The sequence below is a fragment of the Dasypus novemcinctus genome, chromosome 3 (assembly GCF_030445035.2).
Source record: "Dasypus novemcinctus isolate mDasNov1 chromosome 3, mDasNov1.1.hap2, whole genome shotgun sequence".
Lineage (NCBI taxonomy): Eukaryota > Metazoa > Chordata > Mammalia > Cingulata > Dasypodidae > Dasypus > Dasypus novemcinctus.
Window position 1 is genome coordinate 29,124,919 of NC_080675.1, and position 23,446 is coordinate 29,148,364.

At 37.8% G+C, this 23,446-nt stretch overlaps 1 protein-coding gene across 31 annotated transcripts in view; it reads right to left on the minus strand.

Moving 5' to 3' along the window:
* NRXN3 (neurexin 3) overlaps nt 1–23,446 on the minus strand; it is a 1,657,938-nt gene that overhangs the window by 380,274 nt on the left and 1,254,218 nt on the right. For all 31 annotated transcript variants that reach the window (XR_011648289.1, XR_011648295.1, XR_011648286.1 and 28 more), the window contains one exon: nt 8,555–8,736. Coding sequence is in view for 19 of the 31 variants with exons in the window: in XM_058292898.2 (XP_058148881.1) it covers nt 8,555–8,736 (182 nt within the window). In the remaining 12 variants the exon portion in view is untranslated. The remainder of the gene's footprint in view (nt 1–8,554; nt 8,737–23,446) is intronic.

Consider the following 23,446-nt stretch of genomic DNA (forward strand, 5'->3'; position numbering starts at 1 on the left):
ATAGCTGGAGTCATTTCAAAGCAAAAGGAACAAAACAGTGAGGGCGAAGATGTTCTTCTTTCTGTTAGGGGGTAGGGCGAACTGGAGTTACCATTACCGTGTGAGCTAGTGAGAGGGCCCTCTGCCCCCTCGGGGGTTTTATGATGATTAAAGAAGAGAGGTTCATGGTGAAATCCGGGAATTAGCGAAAAGTTTAAAAAAGCAAGGGGAAGTTTGGTGGGGATTCTCAGGGTCTGTTAATTATTTAATTAATTTAATATCTATGACATCACCTTTTCTTAAAGTTCTGCAGATCTCAGGTCCTCAGTTTCCATGAAGGGCCCCCCACCCCCACCCCGCCCCGGCCCCAATATAAGCAACTTAAAGTAAGGGAGTTCATCTGTCTTCACTCTAGTATCCCCAGTGTTTACAGCTCTACCTGACACATAGTAGGAGCTGGTTGAATAAATAAATGAATAAACTGCTTTTCACTAATGTAGGTTACTCATCTCTGCTAGCCAGGCTAATTTTAAATTGGGGGTTATCTTCCTTCCACCTGTTACTTCCCTAAAGCTCCATTCATCTTGTTATCCATCCTGCTATAGGCTCCTGTCCCCATTCCTAGCTTTATGACCTTTGCCTTCTTTTCAAAAGTAGCCCTTCTCTGTGGACAGTCAAAGTGACCCTCAATGATGGTACATTCTCAGTGTTCTGGAAAACAACGTCATTTGCATATCACACCATTTCCCTCTTTCAGGCTTTAATATTGAATTTAGGTTTTAATGTTGAGCCATGCAACAGTACCAGCTAGGTTTGCTGATGTGAGTAGCAAACACAAAAGCCAGCTCGTCTTAAGAATCAGGCATCAAGCAAATTAAACAGATTCTGATCCCACTTCAGTAAGTGTAATTTCCAGTGTGAATGTTTACTTTTGAGTTTCTACTATACTCTGCCAGTAGACATTAGAAGCTAATAGAGCAAGGGATGACAGTTTGAAGATGCTCTTTTCTGGTTTTAAACTAGAAATATAGAAAATTAGACTGACTGCAAAGAAACTAAATGTGTTTCTGTGTTATTTGAGATCATTTAGAGTTTTCAAGCAAGTATATTTGAGGACTTTTAACATGACATTCATCATACCCTGAAATATGAGAACACATTTATCCAATACTCTCTGCTCAAGAACACAGAGTTTGAAAGGATTGTTGGTGACTTTGAACCTCTCAGTCTACATACTACATGCAAAACCTCAGATTAGTTCTCAAGCCCTGTTTCTCAAACTGCCAAAATACTGTGACCCATCCCTCTATTTCTGTTTACCAGTGACAGCGTGAATTTAAAGAAATGAACCAACCAACAAAAACAATCACAGGACCGGCTGAATTTGCCACATCCAATTTTAATATTGAATAGGTAATTATCTAAAGAAGTGATAAATCAAACACACCAATATTTTAGTCCCTTTTCATTCCTTTAACACCTTGAACAAATGCTCACTTAATCCTCTATGCCTTAATTTCTTTTCTTTGTTTTTAGACTTTTTTTTAAATTAGAGAATTGTAGGTTTACAGAAAAATGCATAACATACCAAACTCCCATATACCACTCTATTATTAACACCTTGCATTAGTGTGATATCTTTGATATAATTCTTAAAAGAACCTCATTATTATACTATTAACTATATAGTCCAGAGTCTTAATATCTTAATCTCTAAAATAGAGGTAGTTCAAACAAATTCACAAGATATATAAAGTATCCAGCGTATTGCCTGGACAGTAAGTGAAACAGCAAATTCAGAAGCAGTTACAAAAGTATTCATAGCATCATGCCAGAAGACAGGCTTGTGGTCATGAAAGTCAACTTGTGTAGTTCATTCCTAACAGGGTTTAGTAACTTAAGTGCTGCAGTTTGCACTTAAGAAAGGGCTGGATAATGTTATGACCATTAGTAACATTAGGATAATGATAAGGGTAATCAGATTCCATGCCTCAGCACACAGGGTGATTACTGCAAAAACGCAGAAGAGAAGGCTGCTTATCTTTGGGCATCTCCACAAGATCATCAGCCACAGGAAGGGGATTTGTTTTCCAGGGAATTGCAACATAAACTTAAACCCACAATTGCCCTACCCAAAGTGAAACTCCAAGGGGTGAGATGCAATGCCTGGGGATGTCCCCAAAGGACATCATTTGAGGACCAAAGGTAATATATTGGGTTTGGCAGCTGGGCCATTACTTTTGGGCTCTGATCTGCCAGTTGCCTGGCTGCTACCCCTTAAAACCTGTGGCCACTTTAGCAGCTCTTAGTCCTCAGTCTCAGGTTTCCAGCCATAGTCTCCTAGGCACCAAGAGGTTTTCCAAGGAGTAGGTATAACAATATTGTGGAAAACAATTTTTTGTAGATCCCTCAGTGGTAACAAGGCACATTCACATGCACTCTCCCATTTGATCTTCCCCACAATACTACGATATTGTCAGGACAGTATCTATAACTCCGTGGTTGACATGGGATAACTGCTAGTTGGTGGCAGAGCTAGGACTAGAGCCTAAGACTTCTGGCTCTGAATGACTAATGCCCATGAAAACTACCAAAGGAAGAAACCCAGAATGGCTGGTGATAGGACTAGAATGACAGAGGTTATGCATGGTAGTAAATATCACTAAAGACAAAGACGGCAGCCCCACGAACTGATTTCAGATGACTGAAACTGTGACTAAAAGGTATGGAAAAATGCCTCTAGTACTGCTTGTGCTTGAAAACCTGTCTCATTCCTTTTGATTTCTGGGAAACTTCACTACCTAGAATTTGCATGACCCATCTAGCCATTTCTGTTTTTAGCTTCCTTCCCTTTCCTCCTTCATCTTGTAAATTTATTTCCTAAATTCCTACTGATTTATCTCCCAGCATTCTCCCTGGGGATATTAGCAGTCCTTAATTCTTCCACTTGGTCATCACCAGGCCTGGAATTCTCAGATCTACCTGTAGCCCATATCTCCCATCTGAATTCCTCACACATTTCCAATTGGAAATCTCCACAGTCTCTCTCTTGGATGCCTTATGTTTTGCATCACCAAAATACAACTCTTACTTTATTCTGAAACCTGATTTTCTTATACCTTCCCAGTCTAGGCATTTCTCACTTCCCTTTTCCATCTAATCACACTGCCAGCCTGCAGTACACAACATTCTGTGGGAAATGAACTTGCATCTGTCGGACACCTTTGTTGTTTTCTTGTTCTTACCCTCTCTATTTCCATCGCCAGACTCAGAAACACCCCCACCCCTCTGCTCTCCTCTGGAGAGTCCCCTAAATATAAATCCAGTTTCGCCACTGACCAAATTTAAACTAGCAGCAACCTAACACCACTAAGGACTAATCCAGCAGATGCTGATGGTTTACTGTAAATACCCCTTGCAGAGACAGCCAAAATGAAGCATCCAGGCCAGCAATTTATAGATGCAATAGAAGTGAGGAACAGACCATTTGTCATAATTCAGCTGTGCTCCTATTTATTCTCCAGGAATCTCTTTGAATGTTAAATTACAGAAAAACAATACTATACAAACCAAAATTTAAAAATAACTGATTTCTCCAAACATGATACTGAAAGAACATTTCTAGTCTTTTTGAGAGAGTAGAATACATTGCCATTTCTGGAGATTTTGGAAGGAGAACACATTGTCATTCTGACAAGTGGGTCAGTCTGGACAACAGCCCTTTGTCTTTGCCAATCTTTTTTAGATGAAAAACTGCATTATCAGTCAGGAGGGAAAGAGTTGGGGGAGGTTATAGATTCTTGTCAAACAAAACAGATGCCCTGACACATAAATTCCCACTGTTCTTGAAAGACTCATAATTAAAAAATGAATCCAAGAGGATTTACTGTAAATTATACTTAGGGAGAAAGAAATTAATAGGATTTTTTTTTTTTACACCAAGCATTAACTGCATAAAGAGAAGCTAATTGTTGCATGCTTCTCCCCGACCTTCTATTTTGCAGGGGGAGAAAGGAGATTATCAAGAGTTTCATGATAGCAATAGCAAGCACTCTAGGGTAATGCGCTGCTCACTGGTCCAATTCCATCTTTTCCGTATTGTATAAATGAAGGTGAGTGTAACATGATACAGCTCCGTGGAGTTTAGGTATGGGGTCAATAGGCAGATGTCCCTCACAAGTAATAGCAACTTCTTTCCAAATACTGAGCAGATTAACGTCTCGACAATAGATTTCAACAGAGGGAAACTTGTGTTTAAAACGATAATTTAAAAAATCTTTCTGCTCTAAGACACACTCCCTCCAAAATAATTTCATGTCACGCACTCATACTTTGTTGAAGATTTTTCTGTCTTTTTCCAACAGATACATTTCATCTGTATTTCTTTAAAATCATGAGTAATTGATACAGAAATCACTGTATCATGAAACTATGAATTTTAAAAGTTAGCTAATTTAAAGCAAGCTAAACCTAAATTAGTTTGATCCCTTGGTCTTTTCTGATTTTTTTTTTAAGGTTAAATTCTTATCTTGTTCAACTCTTATTGTTAAATCCTGCGTAAGCCCTACAAGGCACAGGACAAGTGGGAAGAAGGGACTATCAAGGGAAAGAAGAGCCTCTGTTCCCTTGGCCAGGACAACAGGCAAACTAAGCAAACCATGAAATAGGAAAAATTTTGTCTGTAGCACCTACCCAACTCTTTTGGCATCCCATTTTTTCCAATTTTCCACTCAGGACATCAATGCCTGCATACTGCACAAGCCTCTCACCTGCCTCTGCAACCCCAAATGTTGCATATCCCCAAATTAGCATGCCCATTTGTCCTACTTTCTCCCTTACCCTTCAATCAAAACTCAAATTCTGACTGAGCAACTGACTTCAGCCTGGGGTGAGGAGGATCACAATCAGACTGAGTAACCTATTTAGTTTATGATCCAAGGGCTTCCAGTGGAAAAGGAGTTTAAGAAAATACCTGTTTTCCTTTAAAAAAAAAAAAAAAGCTTTTAGGTGTGGGAATTTCAGGACGAAAGAGGATGAGAAGTGGTAAAGTCCTAGCATTTGAGGGTGGGGCACATATAGCCTAGAGCAGGGGTGATAAATGATCAAAGCCCTGCTTCTGCACACATGGCAAACCTGAGCAGCAGAAGCCAGAGCTCCTACCTACTGGGTTTGCTTGCTGCCCTCATTAACCTTCCCAATGTAAAGCTTGAAGCAGACGCTACCAGGCAGTGAGTGTTGACAAGCACAGTGAAGTCAGTTTGCCATTTCTGCTCTGGGGACTTCATGGCAGGCTGGTCTATTCTAGAGCTTGTTGGTGCTCACCTCAGGATCTGACTCCTTTGCGTTCTTGGAAGAACACTTTTAACTCCTTCAAAGAAGTTATCTTGGAGGGAAAGGCTGCTCATAACACTTCAGGAATTATTAGGAATTGCCTTTAGCACCAATGTATACAACACAAACACTCTCTCATACACACTCATACACACAAATTTTTGAGTTCAGACTTTGTTTTTGACCATCTTCATCAGCTTGACCACCAGTCAGAAATCTTAGCCACCAATCAAACTTAATGCCAAGGCAGCTTGGTTGTTTCCAAAATGAACACCTATACTCAAAGAATGAAGCTCTGCAGACCTGTGGCCCCTCGGTGAAGCATACCAGGAGGCAAATCTCTGTCCTTTTCTTTCTTCCCATCCCTATGATTTAACCTGCTTCATCTCCTCTCCATGTCTGCCATCACTTTTTCTTGCTTTCTTACTTACCCCCAGTAAGTTTCTCTACTAGGTGAAATGCAAGGTAGAACGAAATCTTTTGCCTTCTGCTAATCCCTTCCACTTAATGGCCCTTAAGTTCCTTTTTTGAATAATTTTTGTTAAGTATAAGGAAACAGAAGGCATTCAACAACAGTTTACAGGTTGTAGGTTTTATAAAAGTATTTTAATAAGTATTCATGGCTTCATTTTCCTGATTCATCTACTGAAATGTTTGAAAACAGAGGTTAGTTTCATAGTCAAGACTTTCAGCCTTCTTGCTTGGATCCTTTTGGTTTTGAGTGTGGTAAGGGACCTGCCTTTCTCTACCCATCTCTCAGTGTAGGCATCAGTGATAATCCTTTAAGGAAAGAGAAAATGATTTCAAATTACAGACCAATGAAATGTTCCCATGCTGGCATGTTCACTCTAGGTGGATGTGGTTTCTCCATATCCTAGGATCTATTTATCTTTTCTCTAGGAAGTTCAGATTGTGTCATTTCTTTACTCTGAAATATAATCTGTTGAGAGTTTCCAGAATGTTTAAGCAATGGCAGCATCACTGTAATAAGTGAACAGTACCTCAAAGCAACTCTATACAGAGTTTGATACAAAATTTCTGGTATTTTTGCTTTGAAAAAGAAAATAACGTAATATTATATTAGAATCTAATGTGCCTGTTTATACAACACACACACACTAATGGGTATCAACAAATGCACATTGTTTGAACCTCAAAATAAGTTTAGATGCAGTCACTTTACAAAGATATCAAGCAATGGCAGAACTTCATAATGACATAATACAATATACTAAAATGTTCCAGTTTCTTCTAGAAGTTCCCAGAATCTTCATATCAATTCTATAAAAATTCTATCAAAGTAATCTGTCAGAAATTAAGAATACCTCTCTCTTAAAAATGGTGATGTTCTACATAGGTAGAAATGGATAGACTGGTAGCACTTTTTTTGACTCAAAAAGATGCTCACAGCTGCCCCAAGTCATATTTTTCTAGTAAGTCACACTGAACAACAACAACAACAAAGAAGATAAATCACCATGAAAATAAAAGTGAGCTGGTAATAATAGCCTAGTTATAGCTGCCATGAAATAGTCATTAAATTATATGCAGCATAAATCTCAGTTTTGTAAATTATGGTGGTTCTTAGAGGCCAAATAAAGATAAACTGAACTAACCATGGCTGCCTTTCTCTTTGCTCCTTAGCAGGGGCTTTAAAAAGCTTAAGTTCAGGTTGGTAGTACCATATGGTTCCTGCAGTATCTGAGAAAGAATTAAATATTCACACAACTCTGTTCAAAACCATGCTTCCCCATTTTGAAGGGGATCGTTTCAACCAGTCCCTCTTGGGCTTCTAAGCAGTCTTGCCCTCTTCAGGCTCACACTGAAACCAGACAGCTTCCAGCTGAAGCCCAGTATTTCAAGCTGCTCTCTTCACCAAGGCATGTTGAAGAGCAGAAGCTGGAGATGAGCACCGCTAGGGGGCCAGCTTCCTGCTAGTGGTTTCAGCCAGCCACCTCCAACTCTGGAGACCAGCGAAGCAGTCTTTCCCTCTGCTTGCCTCTGAAGACCTGTACATTAGCAAAGCTCTGATTCAAAGATTCCCAGTAAATGTCCCTTTTCCTCCTTTTGGGAGGTTGGTGGCAATCCCCAGTTGATCTTTTCTCTTAACTGCTTTCCCCCCTGCTATTTAAACTGAATTCTTATTACTCCAAATTAAATCCATTCTTTCTATCCTTGTCATTGCTAACTAATGAGAACAATTCCTCTCTTTGCTCTTGGTGGCTGCACTTTGGGTACTTATGGATGAGAATCATTTCCTTCTTTAGCCTACTTCCTTTCCTGCAGAATGCACAGGTGATAAAATGGGTTAATTGTTGCTATAAAAATATTTTCTAGCCTGAAAACAAAGTAAGTTTTTCCTCCAAATCATTTTAATTTCCTAGAATTGCACTGTGTTCTTACGATCTGCAGTGCATCAGTGACTGAGGGTAAAGTACTCCTGTATTGGGCTTATATGTGCAAGTCGTAAAGCAAAATGTTGAATACGCAATTGCAAATATAATTCTTGGCCACTGTACTCTGTGTGTGTGTGTGTTATGTGTGTATGTGGGTTTTTTTGCCCCATTCAACCTTGCCTCAAATTTCATCATATGATCTTTATATTTGCACAGTGAAGTTTGCAGCACAGGATAGAAAATAGCAAGTAGGACTTGAAGCCTGTTTTTTAAAAAAAAGTTTTATTGACATGTGGTCATATATATATTTTTAATATCTTCTCTGTGACTGCTTTCATGTTCCAAGGCTAGAGTTGGGTAGTGGCAGCATAATCTGTACACAAAGCCCAAAGTATTTACTACTATTTGACCCATTACAGTAAAAGTGAGCCTAGGAAATTATCAACATTCCAGTTAGCTTTGCCATTTGCACCAGCTTAAGAGAACCACACTGGGTAAGTCTCTTATTTACACCTAAGCAGTCTGCTAAATGTTTCACCAGAGGCTAAGCGACAGTTGGTAAAGGAGTCTGGGAGAGAAGAATCTCTTCCTATCTATACACAAGGGGCAGAGAGTTTTTACTTTCTCTTCCTGAGGCGGCCTTTGGGCAACACAGTTCACATGCGCAGGAGAGAATCAGGCTTAACACACACAGAGCACCCCCAGGCTACGGCACGCACGCGCCTGGGCAATTTTCAAAAGCACCTGCAGCTTTCCATGTTATCTGGAATGTTTTACTACACTGATCCGGCTCTACAACTCAGGCTGCCAGAATGAAAAGAGAATGCAGGCCGAGGCCAGGTACTCACGATGTGAAGCTGGAGAAAGTCACCAAGGCCTGGGGCACTGTCAATGCGCACCAAGATGCCATCCTTCACGGTGGTGCTGAAGCCCACGGCCAGGCGGTCAGAGCGCGTGCTGGGCCTGTCGTTGGCCGGCCAGGTGTAGAGGATGAGGCCCCCGCTTTTCCCAAAGATGTACGTCGCGCCAGCTGCGGAAGGCAAGGGGAGAAGGATACATCAGGGCACCGTCTCGTGAATCGCCAGCTGCAGGTAAACTGCTGAGACTCTGCACGGAGCAGCTGCAGAGAGGAACCGTTCCCCACGGGGCGGTGTTTGGTTGCTGAGAACGATGGTGCCCAGAGCCTCAGAAGGTGGCTGTCACTCTAAATTAAAGATGTGGGCAAAATGGATTAATAACAGAGCAGATGTGCGGGAGAGGCATCTTAGCTTCTTCAGTTCCTGCTGCCTAACGGTGAGGGCAGATAACACGCTGTGCCTGAGATCTTTTGTGCATTGTGGCCAACACATTTTCCGCCTTCCTCAACAGCAGGACAGGCATGAGAGAGGAACTAGCGCCCCAGTCTCTTGGCTATCAGCATGTACTGTTCAGTGGAGCGGGAGAGTTCTGGAATGCCTCTCATAACTGAATGTGCGGTAGGAGAACATGCCTTTCGTGCCTACATCTTCTGCCATCCCGACAGAAAAGAAAGCTACAGCCTGGGAAAACCACGTTATATGGCCAAAAGCATTTGCCTATTTCACAATTACGGTCCTCTAACGAAAGTGTCAAAAATTATTTTCATATGTCTTTTAAAAAATGAACTTTATTTTTTTCCCCTGGTGATGTTGTTTACCTGGTTTTAAATAACAGTTTCCATCTCCTTTACCAAACAAAATTCCCAAAAAGAAAATATAAGAGATATAGAACAACAACAACAACAAAAACCCATACACACAATATAATGGGTTTTGAATGGACTAGCAGTATTTTCAATTATACCTATTGGGTTATATCAATCACTTATCTTTTTACTATTATCAGTACAAACCCAGGGGTTACTAAGAACATAAGTTAAAAGTTCTTACAAAACAAATGGGAAGAAAATATAAAGAAAATATTTGCATCACACAAATTACAGAAAGTCTATTTTAAGAAGCAAGTTCTAAAATCTGAATTTGGGGGAAAAAATTTAGATTTGGGAGTCAGAATAGACTATGCTGTTGTAGCCTCTATAGTTTTATGTATGTTACTCATAGTGACTAATCCCACCTGTTATTCATTTCAAAATTCAAAGAACATTTGGTAGCAGATTTTCTCATATTTTCCTACTTAATATGTTTAAACCCTTAAAACTATTGGAAAGCATAGATAGACTATATCGAGCATTCGTATATCTTTAACACCTACCAAACATCTCAGGCATTGGTCCATATTTAATCTCAGAGCTAGTTTACAGAAAATGTGGGGTGGACTTAAGTTGACTGAAGAAGAAATGAGTTACGCAGCTTGTTTAGAAATAATAAAGTAAACTGCTGTGAGGCTAGAATTAGGAGTATGTGTCACCCGTTTTAAGCACTAAGGCATATTCACTACAGAAACATAGAATCTAATTTGTTTTCTTTAAAAGGTCATTATCCTAGTTATTCCAATATGCTCAGTTGGTATATTCCATGTATCATAACATTATTTTCCTTTTATGAATTTCTCAAGGCTTAGAGGACGGTCTCTGGAAAGCCAGTGGAGCCTTCATACACATCTATAGAATTTGAAATAGTTGTACGAAAAGTTTATGATTAATTCTTTATGCAAAACAATGCTTGCTCTTCACTATCCACAAATACCCTAAAAGCCTCTTAAAATAAGAAAGGCAGATGTAATGATTTACCCTCGGTATCTCTCCATCTGTGAAGAATTTAAATAATTCCGTTCCCATAGATGATTACAAAGATCACTACTCCATTCATTTGGAAAATGAAGGTTGCTCAGTGATTAATGTATAGAATCACCAAAAATGCAAATCAAGCTGTGACATTTTATGGCAATTTATAAAATCTTACCCTATTCTAAGCCTAAATATTATATATAGCAGATCCTGCTACATAGATTATTTCATACTCTCTCAGAAAATAATGTTTCTGCTAAAAAAAAAAAGTCAAAGCTAATAACAGCAACACCATATGCATGGTGCTTTATATTTTTCAAAACTTTTTCAAATTCATTAGTATGATCTTCACAACAATTCAATGGTATATTTCATTTGTTAGCAATAACTTAGCGATTTGGAAACAGCAACAAATGACTTAAATAACTGGCAACACCTTTGATTTCTCTAGTCTGAGCCTCCTCCTCCAAAATTCTGTTTTCACCAGGTATGATCTTAGTTTAATGTAATTAACGATACCAAAAAATAAAAATAAAAAAGCTATACTGATGATGCAAAGTTGACTATGTGTAGTTCTTTTGACATCTCCTAAGACCAAAGCAGAATGAAAATTCATAGCTTAAAAATCTGGCATATATTTCCAAAGACAGTCTGGCCTTCTCACTATACAAATCATGTCACTAACCTTCTCCTCTGCTTGTATATTTCACCCCCTGCCCTGTTTAGTAATTCTCAGTGTTTCAATATTAAGGGGAAGAGCATTTGTAAAGATATATACCCAACTTCTTATATAAAGTGGTTAAGAGGTCATGCTGACTTATTTTTTAAGTAAACAAAGAAAATTTTTAAAGGTTTTCTGTTGAATTTTAATATAAAATGCCTAGAATTCCAGAGGAAAGTCTTTTTTTCAAGAAACTTAATTTTGCTATTTTGAAATGTGAAATGTAAATTAACTCTTTGGGAATGTCCCAAGAACTGTAAGAACCATCCTTATCCATTAAGGCCTTCATTTGTGTTTCAGATACCCTCTCCCCTCAGCCCATTTTTGATTGCTCATTTCTCATTGTGCTCAGTATGCTGGTGCTTAGATCACACTACATTTATTAATAATCAAAATTATGTAAAATTCCTGCTTGCTAGTCAAAAGTGATCAGTTCAACAGATGAAAAAATTGCTATGGTGACATTTTGATCATGTATTGCAAGATTCGTAAGTTTGCAAGCAGCTCAGGTTGCTTTGCTAAGTTCCAACAAGTACAGTGTTTTAGGAATGACATTTCCACACTATCACTACTAACCAAGATAAAGTGGCCATCTCTCATGTGCAAGTAGTCGAGTAAGACATGTTATTGAACACAAAATTTATATTGTCTCAAAAGCACCCAATAATGTTTTTGACTAGTGTTTTTCATAACTGGCTAACTGCTTACTGTGATGGTGCTAATGGTATTGACAAAGCTGGGCATGAGGTTATATGCTTGTGTGTTTTTTTGTTTTTGTTTTTTAAAGATTTATTTAATCCCCCCCCCCCACCCGCCACCATTGTCTGTTCTCTGTGTCTATTTGCTGCGTCTTGTTTCTTTGTCCTCTTCTGTTGTCAGCGGCACGGAAGTGTGGGCGGCACCATTCTTAGGCAGGCTGCACTTTCTTTCGTGCTGGGCGGCTCTCCTTACCAGGCGCACTCCTTGAGCGTGGGGCTCCCCTACGCGGGGGACACCGCTGCATGGCAGGGCACTCCTTGTGCGCATCAGCACTGCGTGTGAGCCAGCTCCACACAGGTCAAGGAGGCCCGGGGTTTGAACCGCGGACCTCCCATGTGGTAGACGGACACCCCAACCACTGGGCCAAGTCCGTTTCCCGCATGTGTGTTTTGATGAGTGTTCTCTATGTAGGTTGGGGCACAGGAAGGGTTAATTTGGCAGGAGAAATGAGTAGAAGAGGCTCCAACACGCTGGTGAAGGAGTCCTGGGGAGCAGTTTAATGTAATTACTCAGTAAGTTGATTAAGTAGCTGATTTATAATTTCTCAATGAAGGATAAAATGTTTCTTCAATAAACTGTTCTTAAACCTTTGCTGCATTTTATCACTTATTTTACTATAATTTAGTTGTTGGTGGCAACTTAACTTTTCCTTATTTAGGACCTTGACAATTTTTACTCTTTCCATTTTTGCTATTTGTTTGACTTGTCAACATCATGGGTCAGCCTTTCTGGCACTCTGTGTATATTTCCATTCCCATATCCAAAGAACATTAATACTTTTTGGGGCAATCACTGGCAGAAATAGAATCATGGTCCTGTTTAAGATTTAATTTAGAGATAAAAATAACACATACATATATATGTGTGCATATGAAAAATAAAGAATGTTTAGGTAGAAAATCCAAAGGATTACCTAGAATTCATTTATTATTTACTCTTCAAGTAACTACAGACAAAAAGGCATCCAGGAAAACATTTATATACATTGTCAAGTATATATTAGATTTGAAAAGAGAAGAGCAGGTCGTGATACAAGTATTGTGTAGGCAAGATTTCCATAAACAACTTTCTGATGATGGTAAAATGAGACAAGTATTGGAAGCCTCTCCCAAGGGAAACCAGAGTAACACTTTTAAAGAGAGCTTGATAATTTACTCATGGAAAAGTAAAGCAGGTAGAATAATAAATCAAGTAATAAAATGTGTATAACTCTATGTGCAAACCACATGGCAGGTAAACCAGGATAAGAAAAAAGATGCCAGACTCCTAATCCAGTGCTGTTTGAACATTGTCTAAAAACTCAATATTAAATTTTGTAATGCTAAGGTATATGTCCATCTCCCTTTATTATTCCAGGATCCTTATTCCTTCTTTCTATTTTTTTTTTCACTCTTTCATAAACCTTATATACATATGTATACTTTATTATAAATTGACAAATCCTTATAGAAAAGATAGAAATTATCAATGGCATAAAATATATTCTGTCAGTAGATGTGGTTATTGCTATTAAATTAAAACCATCTTTTATTTGTATCAATTACTCTATAGTTAATAAAACCAAAATGGAAAGTCTTATGGCTTTGAAACTGATAAATATCCCTTCAACCAAATGGAGGCAAAACCCCAAGGTTCTATTAATAACTGATGGACCAAAGAATTCAGTTTTCAAATTTCTTTTACTTTGTTCCATTGTTTCACATCCACCCCAAGTGTATCATATTCATTTTTTGACAATAATATGACCTTATATTTCCACAGCATTTAATAGTTTTCAAATTGCTTTCTTTGGGATTATCTCATTTGATACCTCACCCCCACCCACCCAATTTTCACTAAATTGTTAATGGCAAATATTTTTGTTACTCTTTTAACAAAAATAAGTAAATGGAGGCTCAGGGAGATTAAAGACTTGCTCCAGTGGTAAGTGATGGAGCTGGGAGGAGAATCAGATTCTCCCCTATTTGACCCTGCTCCCTACTGGAATTCCTAGAAACCAAGAGCTGAACAAGGAGGAGAGTAGGGCGAATAATAGCTGAGATAATGTGAAGGACCAAGAGCTGTACATTATACAGGGAACCACTAGGGAATATACAGATTTTCCAAAGAGCCCTGCAATGTATTGATTGAATGGATTTATTAATATCTATTTTTAATTCTCTGAATTTTTTAAAACAAACACAAAAATCAATGATAAATTAGCCTTAAACAAAGCAAAATTGAAGGGACTAAACATTGAGAAATTTCATCTATTCTTAAGAATATCCTTTTTCTTTGGCAAAGAAAGAGACAGATTTAATGCTCAGCAAACTTAGAAACTGACATTGCCTAAGAGTCAAGTATTTCAACAGGGAGCACCAAGGTCCATTTCTTCTTAAACAAAGCCCAGGCAAGGTGAAGCCTTTCTTTACATGGGGCAATCTCTTCCTCTATCCTGAAGAAAGAACAAACATAAGGGGAGAATGCAACTGTGAACTAAAGCAGACTTACTATGATTCTAGTAATGTAAGAACTTGTAACATTGATGTAAAGGCAATGGTCACCAGAGGTTCTGAGGGGAGAGAAAGGGAAAAATAGGTGTAATATGGGGCATTTGGGGGACATTGGAATTGTTCTGTATGACATTGCAATGATGGATACAGGCCATTATACATTTTGTCAAAACCTATAAAATTGTGCAGTGCAAAGTATAAACCATAATGTATAATATAGACCATGGTTAGTGGCAATGCTTCAATATGTGTTCATCAATTGTAACAAATGTACCACACAAATGAAAGATGTTGTTAATGGGGAAAAGGAAGGGAAGGGAAGGGGTGGAATATATGGGAATCTCTATATTTTTGATTTAACAGTTATGTAATCTAAAGTTTCTTGAAAACTAAAAAAAAGTTTTAAAGGTTTTAAAAAAGCATTATGCCAGTAAACATTACCCTCTAGGATCTACAATAGCAATATTTCAGAGCACATGGCCAATATTCCAGAATAAATGTTTTCACTCAAAGACCTTCTAGCAGAACCAATATTGGTTCCATTTAGTACAAACAATGCTGAAAACACTGGGATTCAAACTCCTACAGAGTGAAGCCTTTTATGATGTAACCAATACCAAAGGCTCTTGAGGACCTGGTGGGAAAAGATATTAAACCAATATAATTCTACCCATCAACATAATTTTTCCACCAAGAAAAAATATTAATGACTCTCTAATTCTGGAGGTAAATACCTTAGAGAAACAGTTTGAGAACCATTCTGCAGGTTTATATAGAATGGGTTATGTATAAACCCTGCTCTTGCAAATATGCTTGGTGGGACCATTTGATGGAAATATTATCTTGGATGTTCCAGAGTCTGAAGGGGAACCAAATAATTATGTTGTTTCTAAATCTGGAACTATAATCAGCTATTGAGATACCTTACCACTCTAATACCTTATATACAATTTTCACACCCCCAAAGTTTGAGTAAAATAAAATTACACATAGTTCCTGGACCCATTCATAAGAAGTGACAACCTCAACATGACTTAGGGACAATGAAGTAGTCAGAAATGCAAAAAGTTATTTTTACTCATCAGATTCCAGTGTTCTTCCACTAAGGAAAAAGAAGATGATTAGTGGTAGAATGTGCAGAGCTTTCACCATTGAATTTGATCTAAAAATAAAGCTTCCAGGACTTCACTGAAATTCTCTCTTGCTTAAAAGAATTTCCATAAGCACATTGTTTTTCCTTTGGGGCACTTGCTTCTTTCACAAATTCTTTGATTCTAATTCTAATACTAATATCAATGCTAATGTTAATACACATACTAGCTATTATGCATGAATCATCTAATATATATTTTAGTAAGCAGTATATTTCAAACCCCTTTTCCTTCCACTTTAGATATCGTTCCTATCTCAGTCTTTTGAGGTAGGACTTACAGATAAAATAACTTGCCCAAGATTCTTTACCTAATATAGGATGGGACCAGGAATTGAATTCTGATCTGTTTGTCTCTACAATCCAATTCTTTTCATTATGCCAAACTGTATCCCTTGTGTTCTCACTTTTTCCTTCACTGTGATGAATTTTTCTTGAGTATCAGGGTAAGGGAATGGGAATAATGGAAAGAAATAGAAAACAACTTTCTAACATGGCAAAAAAAAACCCACAGCAAACAAGATGGAGACCCAGTCCACTGACAATAGGTAGGACAGGATGGGGAGTGCTCATTCTATCTTGTTTAAATGACAATAATTTCATATGAGATAGTTTTCTCCTAAGGTGTATGAAACAAGGTCAGAAAATCAGCTGCTTCTTATTAATGAGGCCACACACAAAAAAGCTCAAGTTCTGAGGAGTGGACTCTACAATGAAATTTATTTTGAAGGTTACCTCACAGGCAACATGATTTAAACTTTTATAGCCAAACTAGTTTCTTAGATAGCAAAAACAAAACAAGTCCTAGGAAACTGCACAGTATTCAGGTTTTAAAAATAAGTATTAGTTAATTAATTAGATTATTAATATAAATATTTTAAAAAATGAAAATCCAAAACTATTCTACACTATGAGCAGCTGGAAAACAGGGGCTGTTTATTTGATCTCTCCACCGAAACTGTGAATGCTCAAGAAATAAATGTTGTTGAATTAATCAATGAAAGTTGGTTCACCTATACTTACACACATTCACACTGTAATTCAGGCAGGTGTAGAAACTACAGTGCTATGAATCCATCTCAGCTTTTTGCCATTTCATCTCACTGTGAAAATATTTTATAAATACTCATCCAGTAGGGTTCACAGCATCTCTCATGATGGAATAAAACATAGCTTCCAATTTATAAAAGAAATCTAACCAGGAAGACATTTGAATGATTTATCGTCAATGAATTTGATATTTTTAAATAATCCTCAGATATTTTTTAAAAATCCTACCCATATTTAGTCAAATTGTTCAATGCTACTCCTCGGTTCCTAAATTATATTGAAAATGTTACATAGTAAAAAAAAAAAATCATAAATACATCTCAGATTTAAACTAACAGAAAAATAGGGTAGAAAAGCAATGCAACATATTAAAGAGTAGCAATGTTATCCTTCTATATTACAGAGCATTAAACAAATGCAAAGACCATATATAAATTTGTCCTTAGGCAAATTATAAATGAATGAAAAGAAAAATACAAAAGTTTATTTTATAATTACTCATCAGCCTTTTCTGTTGGTTTTTTTCCCTGAATGCATTCCTCCTGATGACATCTCATAGGATATAGTTAGAGGAAAGGGGAGGTTCAGGGCTCATTCATCTGCCTCCTTTTCTTCCCCTTATTCCACAGCTTTGAAATACCTTCTCTAATAAGCGCAATCAAGGGATTTCTTAGTTATGACTATCCTCTGGGAAAACACACACACACAGATGTAGAGCAGTTGCTTATTTCTAGCATTTTGATTTAAACACCCGATTTATGTGGACTTTGTACTGTCAAAGGTCCAGGAATCTATCTCTTCATCAGAGAACACACAACAGAGTTAGCCATGAGGAAAAACATTTAGGTGCTATATGGTCTGCTGTCCTACTCTATACGTATCACTCAACTTCACTGAGAGCCTCAATTTCCATGATTAAGGTGATAATCAACAATTTCTAAATGTTTTTTAAATTATATAGATTTATATTTACTTTTCAGACAAAATTCTTCAAAGAAGAAGACATTTTTGGTATTTTGAAAACCTACAATTTAAAGCAATAATATTCCAGAAATAAGCAAGATAAAATTTCTGCATATTCTTCATGCTTAGCAGTTTACAGAGAGACTTTAATTATGATAGTGAAGAAGGTGTTTCTCAAACTTGAGTTGTCACCTCTGATTTCCTTTTCCTTCCACACCCCCCACTCTTCATGTGACTCCAACCCCCTTCATTTAATTCAGCAGTCATCTACTGATTGGCTGTCCTGTGCGGGGACAGGGATGTTCAGCAACACAATATGAGACTCTCCCCTAATTTCAACCACTTGTATTCCACAGTATGATAAATTTCACCTTCCTCGGTCCTCATTTGGCCTCTTTTCAGCCTGGAGTAGAAACATTTGAAAATAAGTTGCATCAGAGTACTGTAGACCTCATGCATTTCTGCAAAAAAATATTCTATTGTTCCTTCTCAATGTAAATACTTTAATGGAGAGCTCACTATTGTGACAAAAATGCAGAGTTCAAGAAAAATGAAAAAAAAAAAAAGGTGATAAAATCTCTCCTACCTATTTATCTCAAAGAGTGGCAGTAAGGATCAAAGAGTTAACATGTACACTGTACAGAGCTCTGGAAATAGCTTAGTATTGCTATTTTATGGTGAGCACTTTAAAGTGAAAGGACTCCCCAACCACTTGTATCTGTAGTTGGCATTCATTATTCTATTCCCAGTACATTTCTACTCTTTACCTAGAAACAGAAAGCCCCTTCTCATGGAGATTACTATTTTCATTGGACCAATCATGTGATTTGAATGGAAGCTGTTGAGTCCTTAATGGATTTTGCCCTTTACATACAGTTGGTTGGTTAAGATGTGGGGAATTAACCCAAGCCAAGAGCACTCTACTTTTAAAAAAAAAAAAAAAGCTTAGAACAAGAAAGTCAGTCCCACTCTGGTGATAAAGCTATGACATAAGAGGCGTAGAGCTGCTGAGGTCAGTTGTGAGAAAGAAAATCTTGACTCAAAGAGTGAAGTGTTCAGTCCAGGGTTAGAAACAGAAAATCTTACCATTTTCAAGTACTTAGTTTTACTTTAGTTTTAATGTGATGAAATTGCACCTTTGTCTTTCTTATAGTGATATATATAACTTTCAGCAGCTAACTCATTTAGTCTAAACTAATTCAAATTTGGCTTCTGTCACAACCAGAGGAGTCCTGGATATGAAAAAACTTCTGGTAACTATCACATTGGCTAGAACTATAATTTTTTCACGGGTGTAAAATTTGCCGGTGTATATGGGGAAACATACCATGTTGCTGGACAGAAAAAATAGGAATATATCCATAATATTCATCTTTAATTAATGTTAGTTGTTAGGGCATTTACAAATAGACCCTCAAGACTTTGAAATTCATAAAGAAAAAGAAATGTATAAGATTTACCAAGGGAATTTTCAAAGGTAGAAAGAAAAAGGGAGATTTACCTAACTAGACATTAAAATTTATTTATTTTTTAATGTGGCTGCAATCAAACATACTTTCTTAAGAGAAAATGAAAGCACTAAATCAGTAAAAATGAAATGAAATGGTACATAAATGTAATAAACATTTGTTTAAGGCCTCTGTTGTACTAAGTACATTGCATGTATAATACAATGTGACAAGTAGTAGAGTAGAAATATGTTCAAAGTATAATGGGAACCAAGAGGAGGGAGTTACCAAGTTCTAGAATTCCATGGACTGGCTGATCTTGAAGGTAAAGGACTATTTGTCTGATTTTAAAGCAGGAAATGGCATTCTACTTGTAGTTCATGAGCAGAAGTGTGAAAGAACGTAATGTATTGGGGAGCACAGCATGGTCATTGTGGGTGGACTGGCAATTGAAGAGTTGAGGAGAACATAGATTAGTTCTGGAAAATAAAAAGGCAAGCTGTGCAAAGTAATGAATGCTATGGAGAGGTATTTGTGCCTTAATAGACAGCCAGTGTTTTTCTTAGAGAGTGTGTTACTTTAAGTAACAGAAATACTTCAGGTATTATACCAGTAAGACCTATTTTCAACCAAATACTTTGAAAACATTCTGAAACACATAACTTGTATTTATTAAATATATTCGTCTTTCACATAAAAATTTTAAATAACAATTTCAGTGTTTAAAAAGTTCAAACGCCACTCCTTTGGTGACCACATATTCCCTCATTTAAAAAATTGCCTTTCAGCCTGTCAGATCCCAGAGGGAGGCACTTTCTTATATCTGGTCCTGGCCTTGGGCTTTATCTATGCTCTACCCTGCACCTCTATAAAACTCATTTCTCGGGCCCTCTTCTTAGTTCTAATATGATAACTTTAGCATTGATTCAAAAGTACAGATATGGCATGCTGCAAATAAACAGCAGTCACTTCCATCAAAGCTTGAAGATTTGTTATGATGGATATATTCAGACACACCAGTCTCTTTTTAGAAAATGCAATTTTATGGAAAAATACAAGATAATTGGCCTTTAGCTCTGGCAATAAACTTAGATAGCACCTGCCATATTTAAATTAATACAGTGCTTCTCCCTGTTAGATTAGGCCTTCTGATTAAGTCAATCATTTGAAAAGATTTAGACATAGCCAATGTGCACTTGGATTGGAAGCTGTTTTTGATGTGGGCATTTTTTTTTAATGATGTGATACTTGTCCATCTTCTAAGAAAAGGAAATTGAAAGGTCTTTGTTCAGCCATATATCCTGTCTTTCCTTATCTCTCAGCTTCAGCTTTTGCCTCACATTGTGTCATATAGGTGGCAGGTTTTACTGGGTGCTGGCAGGTTCTCCAAAGCAATGAAGTAGTGTTTGAAGCTTCCACATGAACACTGGGTCTGCTTCCCAGAGATCACATACACATCACCCTCGAGGATTTATTCCCTTCCCCATTGTCCCCATTTCCTCTGACTCTGGCTGCCACCGTGCCGATCAAGAAACTTGGAAAACAGCTTTGTTCCTTTTAATCTTTCTTAAACCAGCAGCAAGCAAAAATCAGACTCACATGGCTGGAGCAGCAGAATGCAAAGTGCCAAGGTGGCATTTCAATTGGGCCTCCCACTTCCAGAAAAAGCCTGGATTATGAGGAGTGAAGAGAGTCTTTACAGCATACAAATTAAAGCTCAAAGAGTATTCCTGCATTGAAACACATAGTGGCCTGGAGGTGTGGCTGGTGTGACTTGACTTCTTCAGTAAGGGGGAACACATTTTCTTTGGAAGGGTGCTTTTTCTAACTGCAATTTTCATCATTTACCTGTTTGATCCCTTAACGTATATCCGAAGTTTTGTTTTAAAGGGAACAGTATTCCTGAAGTGATGAAACTTTGGGAGGAGACCACAAATAACAAGGGCACAAAGACATATTATATGTTTGCTATATGCAAGCCATAGTCATAGATCATACCGCTATTTTTCATTATTTTTAAAACTATCACTCTTTCACAGTCAAAGATGACACTATGGACCCAGCACGCATTTTACACTGGATGTTATTGCCCAGCAGTGGTTAGGGGTTTGCATGAACATGTTAGATTGTGAGTTCCTTGCAGGCAAGGGTGGTAGCATGTTCTTCTTTGTTTCCCCATGATGGCTGAGTCCCATGCTCGGCATACAGAATCATCTGGCTTAAGAGCTGGAAGGGGAATCTAAAGCAGCCATTTTAATGCCTTTATTTATAGACATGAATCCTGAAACCCAGAAGGGTTATGGAAATTGTCCAATGTTACAGTCAACCTTCTCAGAGCAAGATTAGAACTCCTCTGTCCTGCCTCCATTCCAGTGCCCTTTCTGCTGCCTCCAAAGTAGATGCTTATAAAACTTGTTCATTGATTAAATTTAATTTAGCCATATATACTCCATCACTTAAAGTTGGTGTGGGTAGTGAGAATCACTATGTAGCACTTTTAGTGTGGTATGTGTGTGTATGTGTGTGTGTGTGAGAGAGAAAGAACACATGAACATGAGAAAGAGGCTATATATATGGATATATGTGTCAAGATATGGGTTCAGGGGAGAGCAAAAAAGCAAGATCACTTATCTTTTACTCTGTTACATCATTATTACTCTACATTTATATGCTTTAGCAGGTATGTAATGGTCTGAAGCATCATATTTGAATATATAAAACAACAAATAATATATAAAGGAGTTCTATTGTGATTCATTACCTTCAGTCCACAAGGAAGTGAAAGTACAGAGAAGTGAAAACATCTGAAAAAGTTACAACTCAATCATTGTAGACTCTAAGCAGGAGCTAAGATGTCCTGCTTTCCTAGAAAAGAATCTGTTTTGAGTACTGTGGCATTTATTTCAAAACCTAACGTCTCCATTACAGGGGACTATGCAAACTGAAGAGCTGGTCCACTAGGTCTGCTCAATCCCAATAAGTACGGCTGACAATGCATAATGTTCCTTTCCTCCAAAGCTGGAGACCTCAGGAGGCAAGAAACGAGAAGGGATTAGAAGGGTTATGCTGCAATCCAAACGGAATCCCTTTGAAAGTACTATGCAGCAGAAACGACAAGTATAATGGCTATTTAATCATCTTCACTATGAAGTGCCAATTCTTTAGACTCTTATGACATTCATGAATGATGCAGGAGGCGGACATGATGAATGCAGAGCAATTCCCCGCGACAGATACTTTCAGGAAATTTATGCCCCCTCCCCCCAGGACAAAAGGGCTCCTGGGCTCAGTTATCATTTGTTCTGGGAAAGAATTTACAGTCTCTCCAGCAACTCCTTTTACCCTACTCAATAAAGCGCTTATTTTGATGTACTGACTGCAATGGTTCAAGAGCAACTGTATCCTTGGAAATTCATGCACAGTGAGCAGTCTTGCTCACTTTCCTTCACTTTGTGCATGCTTTTCATTTCCCAAGTTCTATAACCTAGAGGGCTTGGACACAATTCTCCAAATCATATGTCTACATATTTGGCCATCTATATATATAATATCATATGTAAATGTGTGTATGAATACAGATTGTACTTATGTACATACATACAAATATGCATATACATCTATGCACACACACCACACATACAGATTGCTCTTTAACGTCTGAATGTCCAAATGCTGATTGGATTCACTTTGAGTCAGAGAATTCTTTAGTGTATGGCTATACACACTGTAAAATATGTAACATAAATCTTATTCTGTATCCTCTGCCCATGTATAATGTTGGTGGATAGTGAATTAATTGATATATTCAGGAGTATTTGTTAATCTCCTACTATATTTCCAAAGTATTTTTCTGGATGTAGGAAAAACATAAGTGAATATAACAGGTAAAGTCCTAGTCTTAATAGAGATGATATTCTAAAACTGATGGCAGACAATAAGCAAATAGATATATAATGCAATGCAGGGGAGTTTTAAGTGCACAATAAGGGGAGAGTCATGATAGGGATGACTGTTTTAAATGGACGGTCAGTGCAGGTCACTTTGAGTGAGGGCAACAGTGACCTGAGTGTGGAGAGGGAGGCCGTCCTGTGACTTTCTCAGGGAAGAGGCTTTAAGACCCAGCGAACAAGGACAAAGGATCAAAGTCAGAAGTGTGCTCAGCTGAGGGATGGCCTAGTGTGACTCTACTCTGAGATGACTGTACATCTTCCTCAGTAGATCTGTTTATAATATTTCAAATAGGACAATGAAAATCAGACCTGAGAGGAAGGTAACCAGGATGGTGAAAGACCTTGAACTTCTAGGAGGAGCCACTGAGTGAACAAAGGATATTTAATCAAAAGACTTTAGAAGATGGGCATGGTGACCCCCTTCAGATACATACAGAACAAGCACTGTGTTCCTTCTGAAGGCAGAAGTAGTAATGATGGGTGAAAATTACTGAGCTCATAAC